Below are 26,877 nucleotides of genomic sequence, written 5' to 3'. Positions count from 1 at the left end.
AATAGTTTCTCTGCCTATTACAAAAATTATTTCGATGTAGGAAAATGTAATATATTAAATCTATTAATTTGTATTTAAGAAATTTGATATTTAATTAATTAATTATTTTCTGTTATACGAAATTATGTCATGTCGACAGCTGTTACAAGTGTTAGTCGAATATGACAGTTTTTTTTAGTAAGTTTTGGTGAAATCAATCGGCTGATAATTCACTATGACTAAAAAGGGAAAAAATAAAAATGCTCATCCTCAAATAGCACCTGCTGTTACTGAAACTGTCAAAGTTATTTTATTTTAGTTTCCTTAATTTTTATGATATTGATATTATAAACACATAGCTTATTAAATTAATTTAACAATTTTTTGCTAGGTAACTGTAGAAAAAGTCTCCTCTACTCAAGATACTAATAATAATGGTGGGGATAATGAAAAAAATAAACCTACATCCTCTAAAAAAATTGTTGAAAGTAGCATGGCTGTACCATCAAAAGGGGATGGTGATAAAAAAGTTTTACCTGTGCCTGATATGCAGAAAAAAGGTGCTAAATCTGCAAAAGGGGATGATGTTGACGAAAAATCTAAAACCATAAAAGGAGATAGTGAAAAACAAGTAGCACCTATGCCTGCTATGCAGAAAAAATGGCCTAAAAAGGACGATAGTTATGATAAAAGAGAAGTGAAACCTATTAGGAAAGGGGATGGCAGTGGTGATAAACAAGATATACCTATACCTGCTGTGCAGAAAAAATGGCCCTTACCTGCAAAAGATGGTAGTGTTGGTTCCAAAGAAGTTATACCTACACATACTAAAAAGGGGGTTGATAGTGGTGATATGACTAAATCCACAAAAGTTGAGGGTATTGGAGACAAACAAATCATACCTATACCTCCTATTGAGAAAAAATGGTCTAAATCTGCAAAAGGAGATGGTGGTGGTGGTAAAGATATTATTACTGCTAAAAAAGAGGATACCATCAGTGATAAGCAAGATTTCCCTATTATGCAGAAAAAATGGCCCAAATCAAAAGAAAGTAGTGTTGGTGATAAGGAAGTGACACCTATATCTACTAAAAAGGGGGATGATAATAGTGATATTCAGATACCCACAAAAGGAGATGGTGTCAGTGATAAACAAATTATCCCTATACCTGCTATTGAGAAAAAATGGTCTAAATCTGCAAAAGGAGATAGTGGTGGTGGTAAAGATATCATTACTGCTAAAAAAGAGGATACCATCAGTGATAAGCAAGATTTACCTATTATGCAGAAAAAATGGCCCAAATCAAAAGAAAGTAGTGTTGGTGATAAGGAAGTGATGCCTATATCTACTAAAAAGGGGGATGGAAATGGTGATATTCAGATACCCACAAAAGGAGATGGTGTCAGTGATAAACATATTATACCTATACCAGCTATGCAGAAATATAAAGTTTTTTAATACTCATATCTTGTGTGATTGTTTTTGTTTATCTAGGCTAATACAGGTCTAAGACCACCTAAAAGAATAGGGTATGGAAAAAATGGTAGACCAATAAAATTAAAAGCTAACCACATCCAATTGAATATTAGTCTGAATAATATATATCATTATGATATAGATATCACTCCCAATAAAATTTCCAAAAATATCAACATGTAATAATTATTGACATTTATATGAATATGAATAAATAAAATCTAAATTTGTTTTTTGATTTAATATCTCTTAAATATAATAAATAAAATAACAGATTGATTTTTGAGCATCTGATTAAGGAAAATAAAGAATTTTTCAAAGATAACTCTGCAGCCTATGATAGGAACAAAAATTTTTACACTGTAAAAAGATTACCATTATCCGATCACGATGAAGTTGAAATAAAATATATAAATTACAAATTATGTTTATAATCAGTAATTTAAAAACATTTCAATTATTTTCAAAAATTGTATTTCAAATTATTAATTTACATCAATTTAAGTGGACAGTGAAAAGTCAATTTATGTTGGAAGATAGGAAGTTTGAGTATAAAGTCAAAATCAAATTTGCCACAGAAGTGAACCTCTATCAATTGAAAGAGTTTTGGGAGGGAAGAATGACTGATATGCCTCAGGACCCTGTACAGGCCATTGATGTAGCTATGAAACATATGGCCAATTTAAGGTATTTTTTACAATTTTATATTTTAGTTAAACACTAATAATAATTTTTTTTATCAACTATATCATTTGTCCTGATTTTGATTTACTCTATCCTTTGATTTTATTTATTTTAACAATCTTAGAATTTAAATATCTACTTTAATTATAAAATATTACGATAAAGATTGTATCATCAGTAGGGATGTAAAAAAAGAACTTTTTTTTCAAGTATAAAAAACAGAGGAACAAACAAAAAAAAACAAAACACAAATATAAAATTAATAATCACAAATTCATAAAATGAACTTAATAATTGTAATTTAATATAAAATTTTCAATTAAATTTTGTTAGATTATTTTTTTCTCTATAATTCATGCTTTGTTCCCATTATTTAATAAAAATTTGCTAACCTTTATAAAAAAAAAGATAGGCATGCAAATACCCATTAATCTTTATTTTTAATCAAAATTGCATAATGATTAAAATTCATGGCTGGTTAAATTTTTTTTATAAAAATACTGTTCTCTCCCCCTCCCCTCTTCTTTTTTTTTTAAAAAAATAAATAAAATAAAGTGATAATTTTTGGAACCTTTATTTTTCGTGGATCGGGACGAAGCGATTAATATAAATTTTTAATAAATACACAATTTAGTTTTAAAAAAAATAAATAAATAGATAGTATTCTGGTTAAGAAACTAATTTTTGTTCACCACACTATTAAGTATCCGAACTGTAGTTTGTTGTTAAACGCCTAGTCTAGTTATTATAGCCAGAAAAAATATCACGCAAGCCTGGAAATTTTTACTCATAGATGGCAGACAAGTTTGGGTATCTTATTAACGAAATTTTGGGGCTTGCGTAATATTATTTTTTGGCTAAAATCTTAATTTAAAATCTGGCTAAATAAATATTTTATATCCAAATTTTTTTTTTTTACACAGTCAAGTGATTTTATGCTCCATAGATTGCGCAGAGAGGTTTAAACATCTATTAAACGATATCTCGAGGCTTTGCCTAACATTATTTTGGCAAAAATCTTAATATGAAATTTAGCTAAACCGAGCCATTAAAAGAAACACCCTATTTTTGTTTTGTTTTATTTTAAGTGTGTGTGTGTGTGCTTAAATCTGAAATAGCCTCTTTCTTTTTGGACTGTTTAGAGGTTAAGCTATATAGACGGCTAACCAGATTTCCGTTTAGAAATGGGGCCAGTCGGGGCACGGCATTAGGGAACTGACAAAATATGGAATTGGCGAGGCTTATTGATGTTTGTCTTAATATTTAGTGTAAATTTTATTATTTTTTTTCTTCAAATTTTATAGATAATTTAGTTTAATCAGGAATTGAGAGCAATGCTTAATTCACTAAATTCCTATTGACATCTTATAAAAAATATATTGTATCTCTCAGTGACGCAAAAGTACCACGTGATACTTTCTTATATCTTTTTTTTTGAAGATCAAGTGTATCACCATACTTTTGTAATTATTTCCTAATAAATTCCCATTTTATCGAAGGCTTGTAATGGTGGGATTTTTACTAGCAATGTTAATGTGAACGAAAACTATTGTACGGGAAAGATGAGATTTTAACTATATTATTATCATTTAAATATTTTTTATTAGGCACATTGTTGTAGGGAGATCCTTGTTCTCCCCTCCCACCCGCGGTGGACCGGATTTGGGAGAAGGATGTGAACTTTGGATGGGCAGATTTCAAAGCGTTAGACCGACCCAATGGAAAATGACTCTCAATGTTGATCGTGAGTAGACATCTAGATAAAAAAAATATATCTCGAGCTCTATTTATGTAATGTTGTTTAAAGCTACTTTTTGTTATAGCAATGCGATTTATATTACTATAAATTAAAAGTAATAGGTTTCCAGTTAGGGCAGTGCCGATCCACAAATCTTTACCTATCCGATCCAATTTTCTTACCAAACCGATCCGATAACCGACTTGATATTTATTTATATCTTCGTTACTTTTTTAAATTTATGTCGTAAAAAAATCGATACTTTTTTTAAAAAAAAGAAGTAGCTAACTGTAAACTATGGACAAATCAAGAGATACTTTGAAATTTTCCATTTCTTTGTGTCCAAGCGGATATTTGGCACATTTTCACGAAACAAATTGGATTTTGGTTCCTTTTACGTATTATAATTATGAAGATATTTATAAAGAAGCAATCATAAAATACAGAAACAGTATAGAAATATCGGATAAAAAGTATCGACCCTATCCGATATTTTTTTGAAAAAACGTTAAATATCCGTCCCTAGCTTATATTTAAAATTAGCACAGCCCTTGAAAATACAAAATTTTGCCTAATCACCCCCACCCTAGTCTTTGTTTACGTAGCTTATAACAAAACAATTATAATATATCCTTAAGGGATATGGATCCCGAGTCCCGGTTCAGGGATTTAAAAGTGTTTGGTTGAGCATTTTGAGACCGCAGATCAAATAGAGACCATTTTATGGACAACTCGTCTAACCCGTGGTAAAATAGACCCCGGAGCGGGTTCGGACCTCTTTTAGAGAATCCGTTTCGATTAAGTTCCTTACCGAGTTCGGGTTCCACATCCCTGTTATCCTTTCGTTCTGCCCGGATGTTGTTTAAAAACGGTAATTGCAGGTCCGGATCCTACTATATTTAACATCTTCGACACAGCCCCTAGTTTCAGTTGTTATATTCTTCAAAAAAAAGCGAATTTGAGTGAAGTTGTGAAATTAGTTAGAATAATGTTACAGTTAGATTTTGGAACAAGTCACGTTTTAAAACACATATTAGTTAGCTAAACATATATTTCCATAGAAAGGTAGCTTGTGACGGGTAATTAGTATCATGTTAATATTTAAATTTAAACAACACTATACACAATCACGTGTTCAATTATTTTAATTTAAAGTCGCATACGCATATTTGATTTTAGTTGCAGCCACGGCTTTCTACATACCCCTCTCGATGATCGATTTTATAAACGATTTCTTCAAGTCCAGACAAAACCTTACCAGCCTCAACAATTTCCAAAGGATTCAGCTACAAAAGGAACTTAAAAGTAAAGCATCTTCTTCTTTAAATATATACGATTAAACCCATATAAGATGACTGTTCTGGTCAAAAGGTGATCAACATAATTAGGAGATTGAAATAAGAATGATTTTAATCCTGGTTTTCTATTATGAATATGAAAATGTTCGTTATAATCACAATTATGGAATACTCATAATTATATTACACAATTTAAAACTTTATTAGATAATAACTGGGGTATTAGATCATATTTATTTATACTGCTTCTTATATTTTATCAAGATATTCAATTTTTTTTAAAACAATCATTTGAATTTAAGCATAAGTTTTCATTCATTTGTAAAGACCTTCAATTAATTCATATGATAGAGCATCGATAATAAATAGACAGGTTTGTGTAATAATATAGAAAGTTGTAAATAATAATTACAACACTGGTTGTTTACTAATTAGGAATTCTAACTGAGTATACTGGTTACAACAATAACAACTTGTTTTTTTTGTCTGTGAATCGTGATATGATATTTTAAACTTATGATCGGCCACATTAAAGCTCACTTCTCGTAACTCTTAAGCTATAATAAAGGATTATCCACTCATTGTAGCGGCTAATCACCCTATTTGGGTTTTAGACATTTTATTTTTGTCTGAAAGAATGATTTATTGCATACCTATTTATAACTTTGGATGGGGGAAGGGCTAAGATATTAAAATCGTTTGGTTAAAAAGTATTTAAAAAAACGCCATTTCCGGAAAATAACAAAAAATTAAAAAAAAACTAATATATAATTGTTGAAATATATAAAGTTGGTTAAAATTTTTTCTTTTTCCACTTCTAAAAATCATTATTCTTTGTTTTTAGATTTGAAGGTAAGAGTGAATCATCAAGGAAGCATCAAGAGAACTTACGTAATCAGGGATGTAACAAAAGTTCCGGCCACTCAACTCAGGTTTACCCTTTATTTTGTAAAAAATGTTCATTCTTTGCACGATAATTTTAAAGAAATTTTTCCGACATAATTAAACTTAATTTTTGTATTTCGAAATTTTAAATTTAAAAGTTAGATTTGCCGCTTAAAAATGGGGAGTGAGGGGGGAGGGGTGGGAATAAATTATTTATATTTAATGCATATTTAAAACTTTGTACAGTTTTACGATGGAGAAAGACGGTAAAAAAGAAAATATAACAGTCGCCAACTACTTTGTTAAACAATACCGTCAGCAATTAAAGTAGCATATTTTTTTACGAATACTTTTTATTGTGTTGTTGATTAGTTCTCTAATCTGTTTTTTTATAAAAAAAAATCGATCAATTTATCGATGGAGAAAATGTAGCTTTTTTCGATGTGAACCATATTCAAATTTTAACAATAATGAAATGGAATAAAATGAATCATCAGCTATGTATCGATGCCAAGTATCTGATGATACTTTTAATTTTAACCTTAATGGCCGATACTTAAAATGAATATACCCTCGCAAAATATTATTTTCTCTTCTATCTTGTAGGAAAGAAAGATTTTTTTTTTTGTTAAAAATTTATTTTTAACTTTTTTACAAATATTTTATAATTATAAAATATAATTTTAAATCATTTTTTAAGCTTTGTTTTTTAAAATTTTAATTTTTACCGGAAATGTATTCTATAATGTTTGGAGTAATTACCCTATAAATTTCAGACAATTTTGCGATCAACTTTTGAACTTAATATAATTTATATTCGTTTTTTTTTCATAGATTTTATATATAAATTATAAATGACTTAAAGGTTAGCGGCAAAATTATCTACAATTCATAAGATAGGTATTCTAAACATATTGTAACACATTTCCGTAAAAAACACATTGAATTATTAAGATAGTATATATCTTAAATGAAATATTATCCTTGATTTTTTTTTTCTTCCCAAAAATTATTCGCTACATAATAAAATTTAAATTAATACAAGATGGATCATGGCGTTAAGACGAGTGTTGTTAAACGGCTCGTTTCCAGCCGATCTGTTAAAAGCGGCGAACTCAATATTATATCCAGAAAAATATTACGCACAAGCCTGAAGATTTTGTTCATAGAAGGAACAAAGGGTCTAGACATATATTATCTTAATTTTCAGGCTTAGGCAATATTTTTTTGGCTATCAAAACGAGCCGTTTAATAACACTAGGTGGTAAGACTGTCTTTCCTGGGTAAGCCATTTTTAAACGATAAAGATTAAGCCGGTAACGAAGGTTACTGTATCGGCAATAGTATTAACAATATCGGTTAAAAAAAATGCTATTTTAGTATATTTAAAATTTATTTTAGTTTAAATATGCCATCTAACGTAAAATAAAAAAATCGAAAAAAAAGATTTTATATTAAAAATATAATTTTGAGTTTAAAATAAAATATACTTCTTAAATATAAAATTGCCGTTACATTGGTTAATTATATATCAGTAAAGATCGAAAAAGTCTGGACCTTAGTAATGCGCCCCTCTGAACCAAATAAATATAAAATGTCGACAAAATAAGTGTATCTTAAATAAATAAAAATAAAATTTACCCGCCATTTTTCTTATATTGACCAACGTCATTAAAATCAATAACATAATTAATTTATTTCTTTCTCGATTCATACGAAAGATTCCCCAATCTACCTTGCCTGAGGGTCGGAAGTCTGGAGAAACAGATATATTTGCCAATGGAAGTTATTTATTATTATAATTACATTTAATTTTTTTATAAAACAAATTATCAAAAAAATTTTTTTATTTTAAATTTGAGAAATAAGGGTTTACTCGAGAATAATCTTGGTGACGGCTTACATAATTATATATATATTTTTTATTAAGATGTAGGAGCTTAAAAAACTATACATACATATATATATATATATATGTATGTGTCTAGGTTTGCACTCTGAAAGAAGGGCAAAAGAAAAACAATAAACTCAGCGATAATATGGTAGCAAATATGATCAAGGTATTTCACATTGTTTTTTTTTTACGTTTTTTTTAAAGAAGTAAAACCCTCTTTTTTTATATAAGTTCAAGGGTATAGATTTTTGTATTAAAGTTCCCAATTTTTAAGGATATCATATCCTAATTGCCCCCATACACCTAAAATATGTGCGTTGGGCGACAAAAATATCGATATATCCGAAGTTTGGTCAGGGTTGGTCCCGAGCCGATTTTACCCAACCGGAACCGATATCAAAAGACCAATCAGGAGCGATTTTTTGTTAAATAAGAAAGTAATTAATAAATACTTTTAAATAATAATAAACGAGATATAAAAACAACATTTTAATATTTTATTAAAAGTAGAAAATAAAAATATTATTTATCATTTAAATTTACGAATGTATAAATTTAATTCCTTAGAAAACTATGACAGTTCCAACCTTTTTTTTGATCAAACTTAACTGGAGATCGATTTGAGAACCGAATCTATCCACGGTCCTTATTAATGTTTGTTAAACGGCTCGATTTGAGCCGATTTTTAGAAACGGCCTAACTCGATATTTTGTCCAGAAAAATATTACGCAAGCCTAAAGATTTTGCTCATAGTCGCAACTACGGTTTGTGCATTTATGACCAAAATCTCAAGGCTTACTTAGATCAAATAGAGACATTCGACAACACTCTAAAGTCTTGATTCGAAAATAAAATCAGGAGAGTTGACCTTCTCCCCTTTTAGTTTTATTTTATCATAAGAGAGGGGAATTAAAAACATGAATACGTTTTCGTTTGCTATTTGAATAATATATATATATTTTTAAATAAAAAAAAATTAAATAATGAATATTTTATAGTATACGGCAGTCCCCGCACCCGAGAGGCAGCAAAAGATTATGAACATGGTAAAAGATTTATAACTATTTCTCCTCAGTTAATTTTAATTTTTGAATATACTAATAATAGCGGTTTTTTTTAGTTGCAGCTAGGATTGTTTAAAAAGCCCGATTCGGGTTGATTTTTAAAAACGATCCGATTAAGATTTTAGCTAGAATAATATTATCCTCGAGATTTGCTAAATAGAGATTCAAACGTTTTTTGCCATTTATGAGCAAAATTTCCGGGATTATATAAAATTATTTTTTGACTAAAATCTTAATTGGGCCTTTTCCCTTATTTGCATTGTAAAACAACTGGTGACACGCCATTTTTGTTTCACCCTTATAAGAATTTATTTTTACATAAATAAAACTGATTTGTTTTGAAAAGTTTTCGTAAAATCTTAATCTAAATTATTTGCGCGGGAAACCAAAATGACGTGTCGCTAACTGATTCGTATTGTTACACTTTTAAATGAATGAATCGTTGTTCTGGGTTGTATTATATAATATATCATGGGATTAATCGATAACATTGTTAAACGTATTTTTTTTTTCAAGATTAAAGAGGCTAACTTCAATGCCGACCCAATCATGAAAGCTTTCGGTATTTCCGTTGACGATAGATTGTTGGAGATGGATGGCAGGGTTATAGAACCACCTAGTATATGCTATGTTGGAAGGACCGTGAGTATTTTTAACATTCTATCTTGTCAATATTTGACAGATGTCGTTTATTCCCTTTGAGATTTTATTTATACTATAAAAAATTAAAGTGATATGATAAATGAGCGTTCCACAAAAAAAAACACATTTATGATAATTCACGACGCTCACCTAACGCGCCTTTTGTTTGGGAACTCTAATATTTTGGCCGAATTTATAGCCGGGGTGACTGGGGCGACATTTTATGCTAGTTTACTTACACGCCAAAATAAATGTGTCGATTCTCAGACTTTATCTTGAAAATCCTCTTACACAATGTGGTCCAATTTGGGAAATATGATAACTGAATCCTCGGGGATTAGATTTGTAGTTTTTTGAACATCTCAACGTGTTTAACGAATTTTTTTTATTTTATCTAAGTCCAACACAGCCACCATAAAACCGCAAAAGGGGGTATGGGATATGCGAAGTGGGGAGAAATTCGTCAAAGGAGCCACAATAAATAATTGGGCCTTGATGTGCTTCGAACCCCAGAATAGATGCGGACCTCCGATGTTAAAAACTTTCTTTACGGAACTGTCAAATATAGCCAAGGAGATGGGCATGACGTTCAATCCTTCCCCGATTTTCAATTCTTATGTCAGGTAGCTCACCTTTTCCTCCCATTTATATGATTGATAAATTTATACTATATACTGAAATACAAGGAGCGGTAAAAGTGCGAGTTTGACAATCCATTTTAAAATCAATCTTTTCCTAACTTTTTTTCGGGGATAGGTTCTAAATCGCTAAAAGTTTTAAATCTTCGTTATATATTTCCTACAAGAATTTTTAAAGTAATATTGAAAATTATAAATAGATGCTAGGGAAATAAAGAGTTTCGAAAAATGGAGGAAATTTCATCATTGTTCCCAATTGGGAGAATGGATGATATTCCTTCCGATTTTTAGCGATTTTTTTTATAAAAAAAACTCAATTTAAATACATTCTGCATATTAATTTTCAAATTTACTTTAAAATTTTTTAGGAGATATAAAGAGAAATTCCCAATTTTTTGTTAAATTTTATTTTTAGCGATTTAACCCTAAAATATTGTAAAATTTAAATTCATCCAACTATTAATCTCCTATTTTTCTTCAGGAATATTCGCTCCCTCCCCCTCCTTTTTTTTAAAGGGATAAAAATATAGTAAATAAATAGGTTTTCGATTATTATTTTTTTCTTCAAACAAAAAATATCGGTTATAATAACTATCTTACTTTAATAGGGAACAGCGTGAAGCAGAAAGCTTATTTAATCACGTGATCCGTCAATCTCAGACTAACAACACGCAATTAGATCTCATAGTGGTTATTTTGCCTGGCAGATCTACGCTTTACGGTGAGTTTTTAGTTTCAATTTTCATTATGATATAAGTTTTTTTTCCATTTCAATATAATCGTTTGGTTAGCTGTCGCCGTTGCGAACCTAAAAAACCGTCTGCTGCTTTGTGCTAGTGGGATATAGTAGAAAGCCGATTTAAGGTCAATCTTGGTTGCTTTGTTGGCTCCTGCTAACAATGGGACTATCATTGGAATGGTCTTCAAACGAAACGGATATTTTGTAAAGTTTCTTGAGACATTCGAGAAATCGGAGATAACTCTAGGCAATCCGTCCTGTTTAGGAATGAGGAATAAGGGCGAGCAGAAGCACAAAGCGGCATCCCTTTGCTCTTTTACTCCGGCATCGACTAAAATTGAGTTATGATAGGAATATATATTTCGAAGCTAGTCGTATAAAACGGTTCTTGAAATAGCTCCCGTGATCGCTGATAGCTTGGTTATCAAATTTAGGGCAGAACCCTTTCAGGGCAAATTTGTTAAAAATCGATTTATGCGATATATATCAAGTTTTGTAACAAAATAAATGATTATAAACGATATACCTCGGGGGAAGAAAAAAATACTTCCCTGGGGCAAATTTATTAATCATTCGGATTAATATTAGTCTCCAGCAAAATATTAAGTTTAGATAATATTAAACAGGTCAGCGAGTTATCAATTTAATAGTAGTTTTTAACATGAGAATAATTACTATATGTGTTACCAAAATGGCGGATCCAGCTGATTTGCTTTAACCGACGCGTAAAAATGCATTTTAATGAATGAATCGTCAGTCTAAGTATTATATGTCATTGGTTTTATTATACCAAAATAAATAGGACCAGTAGAAACATTTATAATAATTATATTTAGCAATTAGATAAAAATTTATATGTATAAAGGTATAATAAAATTTTTATATTTAAAAACCAAAAACTTAATTATTTAAAAAAAACATGCAAAAAAGAAAATAGAATTGATTTAAATGATGATTTTTATTCAAAAAAAAATTATTGATTTATAATTCAGTAAGAATATAATTGGAAAATCGATTCTTTCATTAAAATATTGGTGGAGAAAAGTACCGCCATTATAAATGCATCATCTTTGGTTACTATAAGAAATTATTTAATTTCTTAATCGCCTTTTAACCAACAAAATTGTTTAAATAAAATAAGATTATTGTTGCGAATGGCTCAAAAATATCGACGTAAATTATTTCTAAAAATCATAATAATAATAAAATTATTTTTCTTTCTTTTTATACAACACGAAAAAAAAAATGAAAATGTAATGTAAACAAATAATCGACTTTACAAAGTCGCGTAAAAATAAACAATATAATTTCAACAAACATGACACCCCTCTTTGTTTAAAAAAAATCAATATTTACATACTCAACATCGAATAATAAACGAATCATTAGTCCTTTTCCAGCAGGAGCTCCTCAGCAGTAGATTCTTCAGGTCTTCCATAATATCTTCTGTTACTCGCTCCTTGATCATACCATTGATGATCTCTCCTTCCGCTGTGACTGTCGCCCCTGGAATTGCCATAACTAGCATCGCGATTCATTTCCTTCCAGCCGCCTCCAAATTCTATGATTCCCAACATTTGACCCACCTTCCGTTCTCGATCTGGGCTCCTCTCGGGCATAACCAGCAGCCGGAGGTCCCACCGTCATCCCATTCTTTCGCATCACATCGGCTCTCATCTGGGAAATGGGACATGGTTCCACCAACAGACGAGTTTCTGACATCCCTCTTCTCCTTGACCCCAAAAATTGCGACCATAGTACAATGCCTTGAAATGTGACCAACTCCCCCGTAACTAACAGGTGATTATCATGCGGCTCCTCCTACCGGGTACCACTCTTTCCTGCCCATTGAGCACGCCCAAATTTGTAAGGATTCGTGTATCAATTGTTGAGTATGTAAATTTTGTTTTTTTTAAACTGTTTATTTGTACGCGACTTTGTATGGTCTTTTATTTGTTTTCATTTTATTTTCGTGTTTAAAAAAAAAGAAAAACCACCTTGCAAAGTCGCTTACAGATAAACATTTCAGCAAACATGACAATTTTATTAATTTATTATTCTTTCCCGGCTTCAAGCCGACTTGCAGGACTTTTGACCAATTACATATCTAGATACGAGTATCATTATTAATATACATTCCTTAAATATATACATAAAATTAGTGTTGTTAAACGGCACGATTTGAGCCAATTTTTTAAGAACGGTTAACTCAATTGTTTAGCTAAAAAAATATAATGCAAGCCTGAAGATTTTTCATAGATCGCCCAAAAAATTGCGCACTATTAGCCAAAGTTGTAATGGAAAGGTTTATACTTAAGGAAACCTTACACGAAAAGCGAGATAGTTGATGATAGAGTACAGATAAAGATTTAAGATAACACAAATGGTAAATAGCTCCTAGCCACATCATTTATATGTGTATCAATCATCTGGGGTAACACGTCATTTTTGTTGGTTTCCTTTTACAAATAATTTATGTTTCGATTTTCATAAGAATCTTGAAATATTAATTAGAGTTTTTTTTTATTTATATAAAATCTTATACATGTGGAAAGACCAAAATGCCGTGTCACCAGCTGATTTGTAAACGACCTTTCATAATGGATTATAATAAATGATTAATTAGTCTAGGTAAATGTTATGTCATTGATTAACCATACACACATTTTATATTTTGGATCACTCCGGTTTGTTAAGGTGAAATCAAACGATTGGGTGACGTGGTTTTTGGAGTCGTGACACAGTGCCTACAAGCTAAGAATGTTTCTAGGCCAAAGCAAAGCCTGTATGTCAACCTGTGCCTCAAGCTCAACGCGAAGAGCGACGGCATCAACGACATAATCCAGTTTCCTTTCAAGGTTACTCTCTTCAAGGAACCCGTAATTGTTTTCGGAGCTGACGTTACCCACCCTACTCCAGGAGATAACAAAATGCCATCCATATCAGCCGTAATTAACATATTCACCATTTTTTCTTGTATTTGGCTCTAGGGTATATAACATATGTTTTATGGAATTATTTCTTTAAGATCCCACCTAAATCTTATTATTTTTTAAAATATAAAAATACGTCAAGGTCGTGGCGAGTATGGATGCGTATCCTCAAAAATACACTGCCGTGGTTAAAGCCCAAGGTCATAGGGTCGAAATTATAGAAAATTTATGCGAGATGATCACCATCTTGTTCAAACGTTTTTACAAAAGCACAGGAGCCAAACCTAGAAAAATTATCTTTTACCGGGATGGTGTGAGCGAAGGTCAATTTCTCCAGGTCGACACTTTTTTTTGATCCTTCCAAAATTAAATCGCAAACGCTTGAACCTAAGAAATTCCTATTCCTTAGATAGGACATACAAATCAATATTTTTAAATTTGACTATTGTTCCCTTTTAGGAAAAAATTATGTTTTTCTTAAAATTATTTATTTTATTGTTTTTTGTTCTTACATTTTTATAGATATTATATATAATAGTTAATAAAATAATTCAAACCTCAAAAAAAATATATATATTATTAAAAAATTTTATTTTAGGTTTTGCAATACGAAGTGTCTGCCATTCAAAAAGCGTGTTCTATGTTGGAAAAAGATTATCAACCCTTGATAACTTTTGCGGTTGTGCAAAAAAGGCATCATACCAGATTATTTTGCGCGAACCAAAGGGACGAGGTTTTACATTCCTTTTACATGTTTCTTCTTGACATATTTTGTGTTCAAATTTAATTCTTTATTAGGAACAAATAAATATTGAAAGCACTTAGGGATTCTTTATTTTCGTAAAACGATAGTCTTTATAAAAATGGCGTTGATCGGCTCTTATCTTGGTTTAAATAGGCCCGAATAAAATTTAAATTATTTTAGGAGCATCCAGATCATAATCACCCCCCCCCCCCCTCCCACAATTTTACTAGGTTGTTAAACGGCTTATTCAATATTTTATCCAGAAAAATATTACGCAAGCTTGAAGATTTTGATCATAGATGGCACAAAGGTTTGAACATCTATTAAGCGAAATCTCGAGGCTTAGGAAATATTTTTCTAACTAAAATATTGAGTTAGCCTTTTTATAAATCGACTCAAATCGAGTTGTTTAACAACATTAAATTTTACCCTATTGGCTACCAGGAACCTGAACCTATAAATGTTAGGTTACGATTCAGGGGCGAAAAATTAAAAAGGTACGAGGTCGGTTAAGAGTTCCTGTTCGGTTATGGTTTTTTTTAAAAAATTATAATTGTTATTTTCAGGTTTTCTAAATTTTTGTAGAAGTAAAATGAAATTTGGTTTAAATAAAAAATATCGAGGAAATATGTAATATACACTAACAAAGTATAATAAATATTTTAAATTTTGTAAGTAAAACTACAATTGGAATGAATAAGTAACGAGCGTTTTAAAAGCCTATGTAAATTTTAATATATATATTAGTCAACCACTGTAAATAAGGATTTATATATTTAATGAAAATTATTTTTATCATGGAAGTTTTACTTTTAATTATTAATCTAAATTTTCATTCAACAAAAAATTAAAAATTAAATATCAAACGAAATTTAAAGATATCGTTTATAAAAATAATAAAAACTCATTTATAAATGGTCTTAAATTACAATTTATATCTATAAAACAAAACGATTTTAAACCGATTCGGAAAAATTTTAAAGATGCCTTTTTAGTGATTTGATATAAAGGTTAGGTTATGAATAAGGTTCAGAAAATTGTGAAGGTTCATTCAGCTATAACGGCTTGGTTTACTCCGGGTCATTGTTGATGACTATAAATTCAAAGCTACTTTTCGATTTCATTTAATTTTTTTCCCCTCACTAATAAAGCTTTAAATCATATGTTTTTTAAAAATTTATTTTATAAGTGCGGAAAAAGCGGGAACATACCACCTGGAACAATTGTGGACAAAGGAATCGTGCATCCACGAGAAAACGATTTCTTCTTGTGTAGTCATGCTGGTATACAGGTTGATTTTTAAATATTATTCTTTTTTACCAAATTTTATAGGGGCTTTTTTAGATAGTGATTTACTTATTTCCAATGGAAACGCTTATCAAATAAGTATACCCCTTTTAATAAAAAAAAAGATTAGATTATAAATATCAACCACATTCCCTTACCAAGTTGACATAATTTTTTTTTAAATTGACAGCTTTCAAATATAAAATTAATTATTTTTGTTGTGTTAAAAAAAAAATTAACTGTAGGGCACCTCACGTCCCACACATTACCACGTCCTGTGGGATGACAACAATTTCAGCGCAGATGATTTTCAAAGTCTGACGTATGCTTTATGCCACACGTATGTGCGTTGCAATCGGGCTGTAAGTATACCAGCTCCCACTTACTATGCGCATCACGTGGCTTTCCGCGCTAGGCACCATATTGGAGATTTGATGATGAGGTAAATATACACATATATATATATATGAAAAAAGTATCAAACTGTAAACATTACTCGAAATTGAAAAAAAAATGATTTAATTTGTATAGCATTCATTGAAAAATAAAGGGTAAAAAATTTGTAAAACGATTTAAACATATATTATAATTTTTTAAGGGTAGTTTATTAAATAACCAAATGTATATTTATTTTAAGAAATCTTTTCGCACTTTTTGGGAGGTAAATTGAATTCGTATAACTATAAATCAGAGGTTTAGTAGTAAATACTTTATTTGATCTTCATAAGATTATCATTATTTTCATATTTATTAATAAAATACATAAAGTGACACCGCTTCCTCTTCTACTCATGCCAGTCAATCTACCCCAGCTCTTAATTTGGAAAAATTTAACCTGGCTATCACCATTCAACCCACTACATCCCAGAAAATGTACTTTGCTTAAAAATAAATATGGCAATATTTTAATCCTAATCCGTATGATGCTATTGCAACACTTTGAAATGTTAATTTTTTACTGTTATAGTTTTAAATACATTTTTTATTGTTCTATAGTTTTTTTATCAATCTCATTTTTTTTATAATGATATTACACATCAATCATCCGAAAAAAAGTAATTAAATTGTTTAGATTTGTATTTATAATATTCTTTTAAATAGTAAAATCAAATTATGTCAACATATTTACAATACAGTTAATATATCTGCCGTTTAATTACATTACACTATATCCATTTATTATTTATTAAAAATATACTATATGATATACATTTGGGATAAAATGTATGATGTTAACAATTTTTTTTAATATAAATTATAACTCTATCATATTAACTTATACAATATATATATTAATTACTATAAAAATTGTATGATAGCTTAACATATTATATATATATAATTAAAAAAAATAAATCTCATTCGATGAATATTTCCACAGGATGGGAGGTGAAAGGATGTATAGAAGAAAAACACGAAAATTAATAGAATCCTGAGATAGGACTTTTTTTTAAATGTTAATACTAATAAATATCATTATTCTGACTTCTTCAATTTTTAAAAAATCTGCTTCTAGTTTTTGATTGCACCTTTTTAAAATCTCACCCCTTCTCCTGCGACACTACTAGAGTTGGCTGGCATTTGGTAAGAGTTTATTCTAACTGAAAATTATATATGGGTTGAGGCAGTCTCTTTAACCAGGTTGATAGGTTAACGAAATGTACACTTTGCTATAAATCAAATACACTGGTTATATATCCTCCAGTATCGGTATAAGCCATTACCCAAAAAATGATAATTAATCTTCATAAAGTAATATTTTTTTAGCCTACATTATAGCGCCCATAAATTGAGCAGAAGCTTTTAACTTTGTGTTTTCCTTTAAGAAAACATTTGTTCTTTAAATTGAGTTGTAGTTTAAATTTTTATTGATAAAAATGATAAGCTCAGGATGCAAAATCCTAAGAGGTTGGGAAACAGGGATTTCAGGATTTCTATCTGCAATTTTGTGGAGGGGGAATAAACGATTTTGCGTTTATTTAACCGCAAAAAAAGTTTACCAATTTGCACTTTACCATTTAAAATATAATTATTTGAAACAACGAAAACGCTTCAATTTGCATAAACTGTTAAAGCTATGAATTTGAAAAAATGCATAACCGATAATGAAGACAAAAGATGCCGTTAATTATTTCTATTTCTTTTCACTTTTAATTTAATATATTTTTATATTCAGAGTGATTATGTATAAATAAATGGTAATATTGATAAATTATATCTTTATTTTTTTTCCTATAAACCTTACAACATTATTATCGACCGATATCATGTTAGTATCAATGGTTTCAGCAAATTATTGCTTAATATATATATCTTCTACTCTTTACTTGATATTTTACCATATTTAGCCAATGATTATTCAATATTTAAATTCACTTACAATTACATTTTATAAATACCGATTTCTGATTAGCTTTAGAATATGCTAATTTTGTACTACAAGAATCGTCGATACTGTATATTTACTGCACAAATTGTAAGCTTGACAACAGAATTTCTTTCTCCTTTTTTAATAGTTTATAATTTCGGAATCTGGGAGAGGGGAGGTTATAATGATACGAAAGCGGCAAGCTTTTTTTCTAAACATCTAAACGCTTCTGGCGGATTTTATTTTAAAAAAAAGCCAAATCTGCTTCTAATAGCGATTAAATTTTCGAGGAATTAACTATAACATCTTTCTAAAAAGGTTAGTTCTATTTATAAATCAAGAAACTTACATTATATTTTTACTTTTCACGTTTCCATAACTAATAAACCTTGTACCCCATATAAGAATAGAGGTTTATGGGGGGGGGGGGGGGTATTACATTCAGTTTTAATAGCTGATTTGTGGTATTCTTTTTCACTAGTGTGTAAGCGATCAATGATGACCCTAAATAAAATCGTTATAAATCACCTGTTTCTGATTGGTTAATTTTTTAAATAAATATAAATTTTTTAAATGATATTTTAAAATAAAATATTAGATTAGACCTGTCAGTTCATTGAAATCTAGAAAAGAGTAGATTGTTAACAAATTTTCTTCAAAATAAAATCATTTTTTTTTATTCGTATACTAGTTAATGCCAAAATGTTTAACAATCGATTCCTATAAAAAAATAAAATAAATTTTGTTCGTTAATAACACGTCAAACATTTTCAATATAACAAAACAGAAGAAATATGGTAAAATTTACGGATAGTGTAATGGTATAATTTATTAATCAGCTCAATCCTATATTTAAAAATGTATTCAAGCCGGTAATAATTTTTAGCCCTACCCGGCCCAAAAATATAGTTTGTTCAAGTTATACCCTGACCGAATATTTATAGCCCGGTCTGCCTCAGAGGCAGTGCAGACCTCTGGTATGGACAATTAATATAAAAAAGGCGTTAAAACTATTTATTTTTTTTATTTTATAAATAATAAAATAAATTGTTAAATAACAACATTTTGAACGAAAGATTCCTTATGACATGATCTAAATTTTACACTTCACACCCAAAATTAATTTGAAGACAAAAAAATACACTTTTATTGTTAATTTACTTTTGAAATATAAATTATCTATTAAATTATATAACAGGTATAAAAATATTTTATTGCCTTTTTTTTAAAAAAAAAAATTAGATAAATATAATGTATAAAAATAACACCATGTTTTATTTATTATTAAAAAATAAATAAAATAAGCCCAAATAATCAATGATTATAGCTAGTGTTGGTAAACGGCTCAATATTCCATTCAGGTGAAAAATATTACACAAGCCTGAAGATGCTCATATAAGGAACACAGGTCTAGGTCTAGGCATATATTATCGAAATCTCGAGGCTTAAGCAATATTTTCCTAGCTAAAAATATGAGTTAACCGTTTTAAAAAGTCAACTTAAAAATGAGCCGTTTGACAACACTAATTATAGCACATAAAAAAAAATATATCAATAAATTATAAATACCCAAATTTATATTTTTTTAATATTGTTTTTAAACATTACACTAAAAAAAAATTAAATAAATAAATAAATACGTTGCGTAAAAATACTGGATGTTAATGTGATTATTAAAACGAATACGATTTTAATTCTTAGGGTCGAGAGTGTGGAGGAGGGGGGGGGGATGGGAATGACGGGGTTTTAGTTTGAAACACTGTAAAAATTTTGAAACATTTGATTTAAATACCACATTTTCAAATAATTGGAATGCCCTTCTTTTAAGTTGTTATACGTTGTTGCTGAAGTATCATTGCGCAAAATGTTCGACCAAATTTTTTCTTGCGAATTTATCGAGGGTGCTGAGAGGGATTCTTCCGGAGATACCCAATCGCACCGATCGTACAATTTTTTCCCCGTTTGGGTTGAATAAGTTAAATTAGTCGAAGGGGATTCGATCTGGTTACGAAGACGATTGATATGCGAATAAAGTGGCCAGCAGGCGTCTCTTTTCTCGTAATCGAAAACGGAATCGGCAATGTTTCGAGTTATACGCGGAGGCGGTATCGCGTTACGATTTATTTTAATATTATGAATATCTTCATGGTACCGGGTTTGCTGGTTGTTAAATGGATAATCATACTTATGAATGCTTGTTATATTCAAATATTTTTGCCTTTTAATGTCTTTCTTCGATATGGAATGGCTGTTATTATGAGCGGGTTTATAATGGTATGCTTCGTGGCATCTTCTATCCGTAAATTCGTTCCTTTTGGTCCCATTTATGAAAGGATGATAATTATTCTCATTTGAATCCGAGATTCGCGTTTCGTGTGCGAGGGCATCTTATATATAATATTATATAATATAAATTGTGGGTTTTGATATATTTGATCGACAAATTTATGATGGCTTTTTCTTTTTTTTTTAAAAAAAAACTAAAACTAATCCTAAATATCCGAGTATATTAACTTATTAACATTAGCACTGAACCATAGATTTGGCCCTGGTTAGTCTCAGGTCTCTTTTATAGTAAGCGCGATTCATTCAAGCGAGGCGAAATTCATCGCATCGCAACATTTGTTTTTCAAATTTATCATAGCAATGAAACTCGTTTCAGCACATCGCTCAGTATTAATTGCTTTCCTATTTTACGGAGCGGTAAATTTCGTATCGCTTAAGCGAATCTCGCTTACATTCATCAACTGCTATATAATATTTTAATTATTTTCCGATTAAACATAACAACTGGTAGATTTGAACACTGGCCCAGCCAAATCTAATTGAATATCATTTACATTCAAAAAATAAATCATTATATCATACTATTATTTTGCGGAAATGATTGTCCTGGGCGTTTATAATTGGTCCTGTCGATGCGAGTATTATTCCTAGATTGACATAACATTAAGGCGTAATAATTTAACAGATATTTAATATCTGGACCTAATTGGCGTTTGTATCTGTAGTTTCTGGAGTTCTCCAAGTCTGAATCGTAGCTAAACGAACATGATTTCTCATTATTACTATTGCCATGAGAAGCATCACGCAAAATTTGAGCAGAAATCCAAGCACTGATATTTGACTTATTGGTGTCTTTTAATACTTCTTTAAAAGGCATCATCATCCTATCATCTTCACCTAGTTTTATTTTATTATCATCGATGATGAATGGCCTTTGAAAGCCACATTTGTATAGTCTTCTGCTAGTTTTACTGTTTAGATTTTGGTATAATTTTGATTTCCTGACCCTATCTCTGTAAGCTCTAATTTTGTATGAATATTTGAATATTCTATCTTTCTGTCTATTTTCTGATTTGGAAAAACCTTTGAGGTCGGGAACTTTCACTATTTTGATCTCATCCTTTGACTCCGCGAGTTTTTGACCCAGTTTGCTATTCATATTACTATATAAAATATTTTCGATGCTAAATTTTTTGCAATCCACAACCGTAGATTTAATTTGCCTAACTACATGGATAGAATTATTTGATAGCCCTTCATTTGATTTCCTCTTGTCAGCTAAATTATTTTCCACCTTTTTTTTGTCGTCGAATTCATCATGATCGACCATGCTTTCACTCTCAAATTCGAAAGATGTCCCCTGCTTATCTAACCTTTGCCCAGTATTATTTTTGGCATAATAGAAGTTCTTAAATGCCAGGTTTTTATCCATATTTATGCTTCCTTCTTTGGATTTATTGTCAACATCTGTCATCGAACATCTATGCTCTTCCTCTCGATTATCTAGTGACATACACCTGTATATTGGTGTTTCCCCTAAATTTTGGTAATAACTTTCTTTATTTTTGGAATTTGTTTGTCCTTGGCTTTCGGAACAGTTTGAATCGAAGTCTGGACAATAAGCGTTTTTAATATCGCTGCTCGGACTTGACAATTTAAATTTTTTCTTTTTCTCGCGTTTTTCAACTTCCTTCCGCTTAAGTTCCTCGGGATCTATGGGTTCCCCACTTAAAAAGAAAAATTAGTATATTAATAACATATGAATAGATTAAAATAATAAAGGGCATATATTATGATTTTTTAAACTAGAAGGTAGTGATCTGCATCGGGCCTAATTTATCAAGCCCGGCCCAGCCCGAAATTTTTTTTATAAAAGTTTTGCCGGCCCGGCCTGAACCCAAAATTTTTTTAAAAAAAATTTTATGAAATTAATTTTTAAAATTACTCAAAATAAAAGGCATTATATGTCGTTTAGTTTCAATAAATAAAATCAAATATTTGTATTTTACATAAAGAATTCAATATAAAATTGATAAATTTAGATATATTTAAAAAAATTTCCAAGGTCCGATCCGACCCGGCCCGAATTTTTTTAAAAAATATTAGGCCCTGCCCGAACCCGATTTAAATAATTCGGGCCGCGTACGGGCCGGGCCTAACTTTGCAGATCTCTCCTAGAAGGTAACCAGTTTATGTTTAAAACTGCAATGAATGGAAAAATTTATCGAATATTAGTTGATAAAAATTCAAAGAGTTGAGATTATCGACAAGTTTTTTTATTTATTCATTATTTATATACTTTAGATAATTTAAGGGTTCGTGTAAATCTTGATGATCTCAAAAAGGGAGAAAAAAGGGTGCCTTACTTTTTAGCATCTTTTCTACTTTCTTAAAATCTCAGAAATAAGGGTTCTCTCTTCAGGTTTTATAGAGTATATAAATGATATGTTGATCGATTAGGTAAATAATATAGATGTCAAAATCTATTTTTATTATATCCCAATCGTGATAGACAATTATTGATATATATTTTTTTCAATGATATTAATAATAAACAATAATAACTCATAAGTTGTTGACATACTCTCAATTATTTTTTCGTATACCTTAAGATTGGTTGTTATATTAATTATATTTGAAAAAATATATTCGATAAAACAAGATAAATAATAATAATAATTTTGATTAGGTGATAGGATATTGGCAATTTAATTATTTTTTTTACAACCAATAAGATTCTTGTAAAATCAGCAACTTTATTGTGATTAGGTGATAAGATATTCGCCATTTAATTATTTTTTTTACAACCAATAAGATTTTTGTAATCAGCTGATTAAATAAGTTATAACCTGCAAGTCGTCAAATTAGCGTTGTGAGCGGGCCGGCCTGGTCCTTTCTTCGTATGTTCCTTTTTTCTCCATTTGGCTCTGCGATTTTGGAACCATACCTGTTATAACATATGGCATAAAGTATGGTTTGATTGGTCGCTCTTAATAATATTCTATCTCTCCGAGGGAATAGAGCCTTGACAAATTCAATTTTTATTTCCGGTCTCGTTCCGAAATTTTTTAATTAAGTTTATGTTCAGGCCAGAAATTTCTATTCCCAAGGCCAAAGGAAGCCCAAAATTGTTGATTCAAAAAAATAATAAAATAATTATACCTATTTTTCTCGTGAAGTTAAAAAAAAAATTCACTAATTTTCTTTGTTTCCAATGTTAATAAAATTTATTTTTGATAAAAAAAGAAGAAAGAAAAAACTATCATTTTTTTTTAAAAAAATGGTTCTTTAATTAATATTTTTGAAACTCGAACCGTCGCTATGAAAATTTATTTTTTTGGAGTCACGTGATTTGTCGGGAGAAAGTATAACTGAAGAATTTAAATATTGAAAAATAGGAGGAGAGTGGAAGAAAAAAATTGATTCACCAAAAAAAAGGTAGTTCTAGAATTTTCGCTATGACAATCAGCTGGCGATTTGTTAGAATAATTTAATTTTTATTAATAGAATATTTAACATTTGCATTTTCTTTTTACTCATTACTATAGGTGGATAATTATTTCCCATAAAATTAAGCTTTATATTAAACAATACTTCACACCCTGTATTCACAGTTAGCGAGAATCCTAGGGTTAAACTCCAATTTACTCATTTAAAAATCTACAGTTGATACAATGTCAGCTGTGATAATAAAACTGCCCCCCCCCCTCTTCGACTTTAATATTATATATTCTAATAGCTAACTTGAATTCTGGCTTCAACCAGGTCTAACTCATTAGCTAGCATCTCCCTCACAAACATATCAGGGTAATGATTGTTGAGAAAAGTCATTTCGAGTTGTTCTATTTGCCAATTACTGAAATTGGTCCTAGTTCTTTTGCATTTATCGCTGCTACCAATACGTTCACTGTCTTTCTTTGCCCCTCTGGAACGACTTATATCGTAGAGGATTGAATTTGCTTTAATTTTAACTAGATCGTGATCAGCTTCCAATATATTTCCCTTTTCATTATCATCATCTATGTTGTCAATCGTTATACTGTTTGCAGAGGTAGCTGCCATATTTTGGCATACGTATTGCATTATCTCATCTATTTTATCGTTGTTGTTTGAATTGTCCGTTTCATGAGTTGGCATTTCCTTTTGATTCTTTTCGTTTGAATTATTGTCATCTTTTTCATTAATATTAAAATATATTTATTAGGATACCTATGGAGTAAGTTAAAATATTTTGATTTCTTTAAACTCAAAATAATGTTATACAGTGGATTATGTTATAAACATTTTTTTATATGGGAAGTAAGAAATAGCTATTCTTTAAGATATTGAAACCAATATATTATTTACTTTACATGCCATTAAGTGATAAAGGTTGGTTTGCCAAGCATTTAATAAAACACTCTATTTCACCAGAATATTTGTAAAAAATATTTTGAAAGAAAAATAAATAAGTTTAATTTAAATATATATTTTTTTAATACTTTGGGTCAGTTCTGTGTTACTGTTGTTACAAAATTCGGGCTTATTTGTACTCAAATCCTTTAGTTCGCAGGGTAAAATTTTAGAATTTTCCTCCTCCAAATTATAGGAAGTTTGTCTCAATAACTTTGAGCTGTAGTTAGGACCATTCTTCATAAAAAGGTCCATTATAAATCGGCTGCACTGCTCTAAGGCGTTTTCCGGTTCAGTTTCTTCGATCGATTTTGTGGTATTTTTATATTTTTTCGGTTGCGCCGCCAATTTATCGGCGTCCATCTTGCATCCATCATCGCACAAAGAAGCACATTCATTATCGTAATCAAATTCTCCTACTGATATTTTATGGAAGTTAATAATTTTATCATCATCCTTTCCCATCTTATTTTGAATTTTTCCATTTCGGTTGTTAACTTTAACGGTCGACAAGGTCATTCTGGTTCTCATAAATTCGCTTGTTTTTCCTTTAAAAGTGTGAAACAAATAGTTGAATTTAGATTAGAATTTTTGGGAAATTATTTTAAAATCATGCATGATTTGCTTTTATAATATAGAAAAATATATAGTTATGATGTGGATTAGATTTGTAGATTTATCATTGAATTATGAATTAATCTAATTTTTTTTTTTAAAGAAATAAATTCTTCTATCAAATTAATGGCAACCGTATATTAATGTTAAGAGTACAATGTGATTGAAATTGATTTAAAAAAATTTTAATCGTAAAAATGTTTTAATGATTAGAAATGGATTAATTTATTCAAAAAGATTAATTTTTTTTATAAATAATATATTTTTTTAAAAAAATATTATATTAAATATTAAAATTATTAAAAAATATTTATAAGTGCAAATATCTTTTCCCGCAAATAATTTATTGGGAATTTTATTATTTTATTTTTTTTAAAAAAATATTTTTAGTATTTTTTATTTTGTCCTTTTCAAAATTAAAAGTAAAAAAAAAAAAAAATTTGTCAATTTTTCAAAAAAAAAAATGATATAAAAATGACACGTGAAAAATATAAGAAAAGATTGACAAATAAACACGAATTTCAAACAATAAAATAAAATGTATAACGGTTAATACTTTTGGGACAAATATTTTTAGCTATTTTTTTGCTCACGATTCTAATATGCGGTATTGTATTAGGGCATGAGAGAATCTTTAAAATGCGATATATTATTATCACTAATTTTCAGAGTTGTTAACGCTCCTTTTTAAAAGTAGCTCTTCCACTCCCGCTCCCACTCCTACCTTCTAAAAAGGAGCTAGCTCCCGCTCCAAGTAATGGAATGCCACTCCATAACCGCTCCTTTGATTTTCGTTTTTTTAGAAAGATATACGAAACAAAATCATATTTTTTTTTTATCGAAAAGCTTTATTTATATTAAATAATCTATCAAAAATATTTATAATCTTTTATTAGCTTTTAAAGGCAATAAATTTTCTAAATTAGAATCTCTAACAAACATCCACGCCTCTCCCCTAAGACCTCTTTTGCAATACTAATAGGCGCTCCACAGGATCACTAGAGGGAAGCGTTTAAAAATCTGATTTTACCTAAATACGTTCCATCATGTTTTGGAATACCTATTTTATGAATCATAAACAATTTTGCTGTTAACCTATTGAAGTCATTTATTAATTTATAAAAAAAAATTTATGGAAAAATCTAATATAAATTGTATTAAGTTTCTTAAGTTCGTGGCAAAATCGTCTGAAATTTACAGGGTAGGTATTCCA

General features: G+C 29.6%; 2 protein-coding genes across 2 annotated transcripts; one reads left to right on the top strand and one right to left on the bottom strand.

Moving 5' to 3' along the window:
• Window positions 1–164: 164 nt before the first annotated feature.
• Window positions 165–17,053, top strand: LOC135925576 (protein argonaute-2-like). Its single transcript, XM_065460976.1, has 21 exons — window positions 165–283; window positions 371–1,429; window positions 1,475–1,635; window positions 1,731–1,851; window positions 1,962–2,143; window positions 3,748–3,884; window positions 5,058–5,183; window positions 6,021–6,108; window positions 6,308–6,388; window positions 7,783–7,846; window positions 8,050–8,121; window positions 8,954–9,001; window positions 9,536–9,661; window positions 10,061–10,284; window positions 10,908–11,020; window positions 13,736–13,986; window positions 14,114–14,308; window positions 14,570–14,704; window positions 15,906–16,007; window positions 16,249–16,445; window positions 16,772–17,053. Exons 1-21 carry the CDS (start codon window positions 215–217, stop codon window positions 16,887–16,889), a joined length of 3,669 nt encoding a protein of 1,222 aa, XP_065317048.1. The 5' UTR covers window positions 165–214; the 3' UTR covers window positions 16,890–17,053.
• A 2,946-nt stretch (window positions 17,054–19,999) lies between these two features.
• Window positions 20,000–25,631, bottom strand: LOC135924493 (homeobox protein 2-like). Its single transcript, XM_065459550.1, has 5 exons — window positions 25,139–25,631; window positions 24,402–24,829; window positions 23,507–23,604; window positions 21,240–22,384; window positions 20,000–20,758 (listed from the first exon to the last, which is right to left on the bottom strand). The coding sequence occupies exons 1-5, from the start codon at window positions 25,578–25,580 to the stop codon at window positions 20,118–20,120; spliced, it is 2,754 nt and encodes a 917-aa protein (XP_065315622.1). The 5' UTR covers window positions 25,581–25,631; the 3' UTR covers window positions 20,000–20,117.
• Between the last annotated feature and the right edge of the window lie 1,246 nt (window positions 25,632–26,877).

This window comes from Gordionus sp. m RMFG-2023, chromosome 2, assembly GCF_954871325.1.
Source record: "Gordionus sp. m RMFG-2023 chromosome 2, tfGorSpeb1-WG-v2, whole genome shotgun sequence".
Classification (NCBI taxonomy): domain Eukaryota; kingdom Metazoa; phylum Nematomorpha; class Gordioida; order Chordodea; family Parachordodidae; genus Gordionus; species Gordionus sp. m RMFG-2023.
Note: the sequence above shows the minus strand (reverse complement) of the source record. Positions and strands in the feature narration are given on the sequence as shown.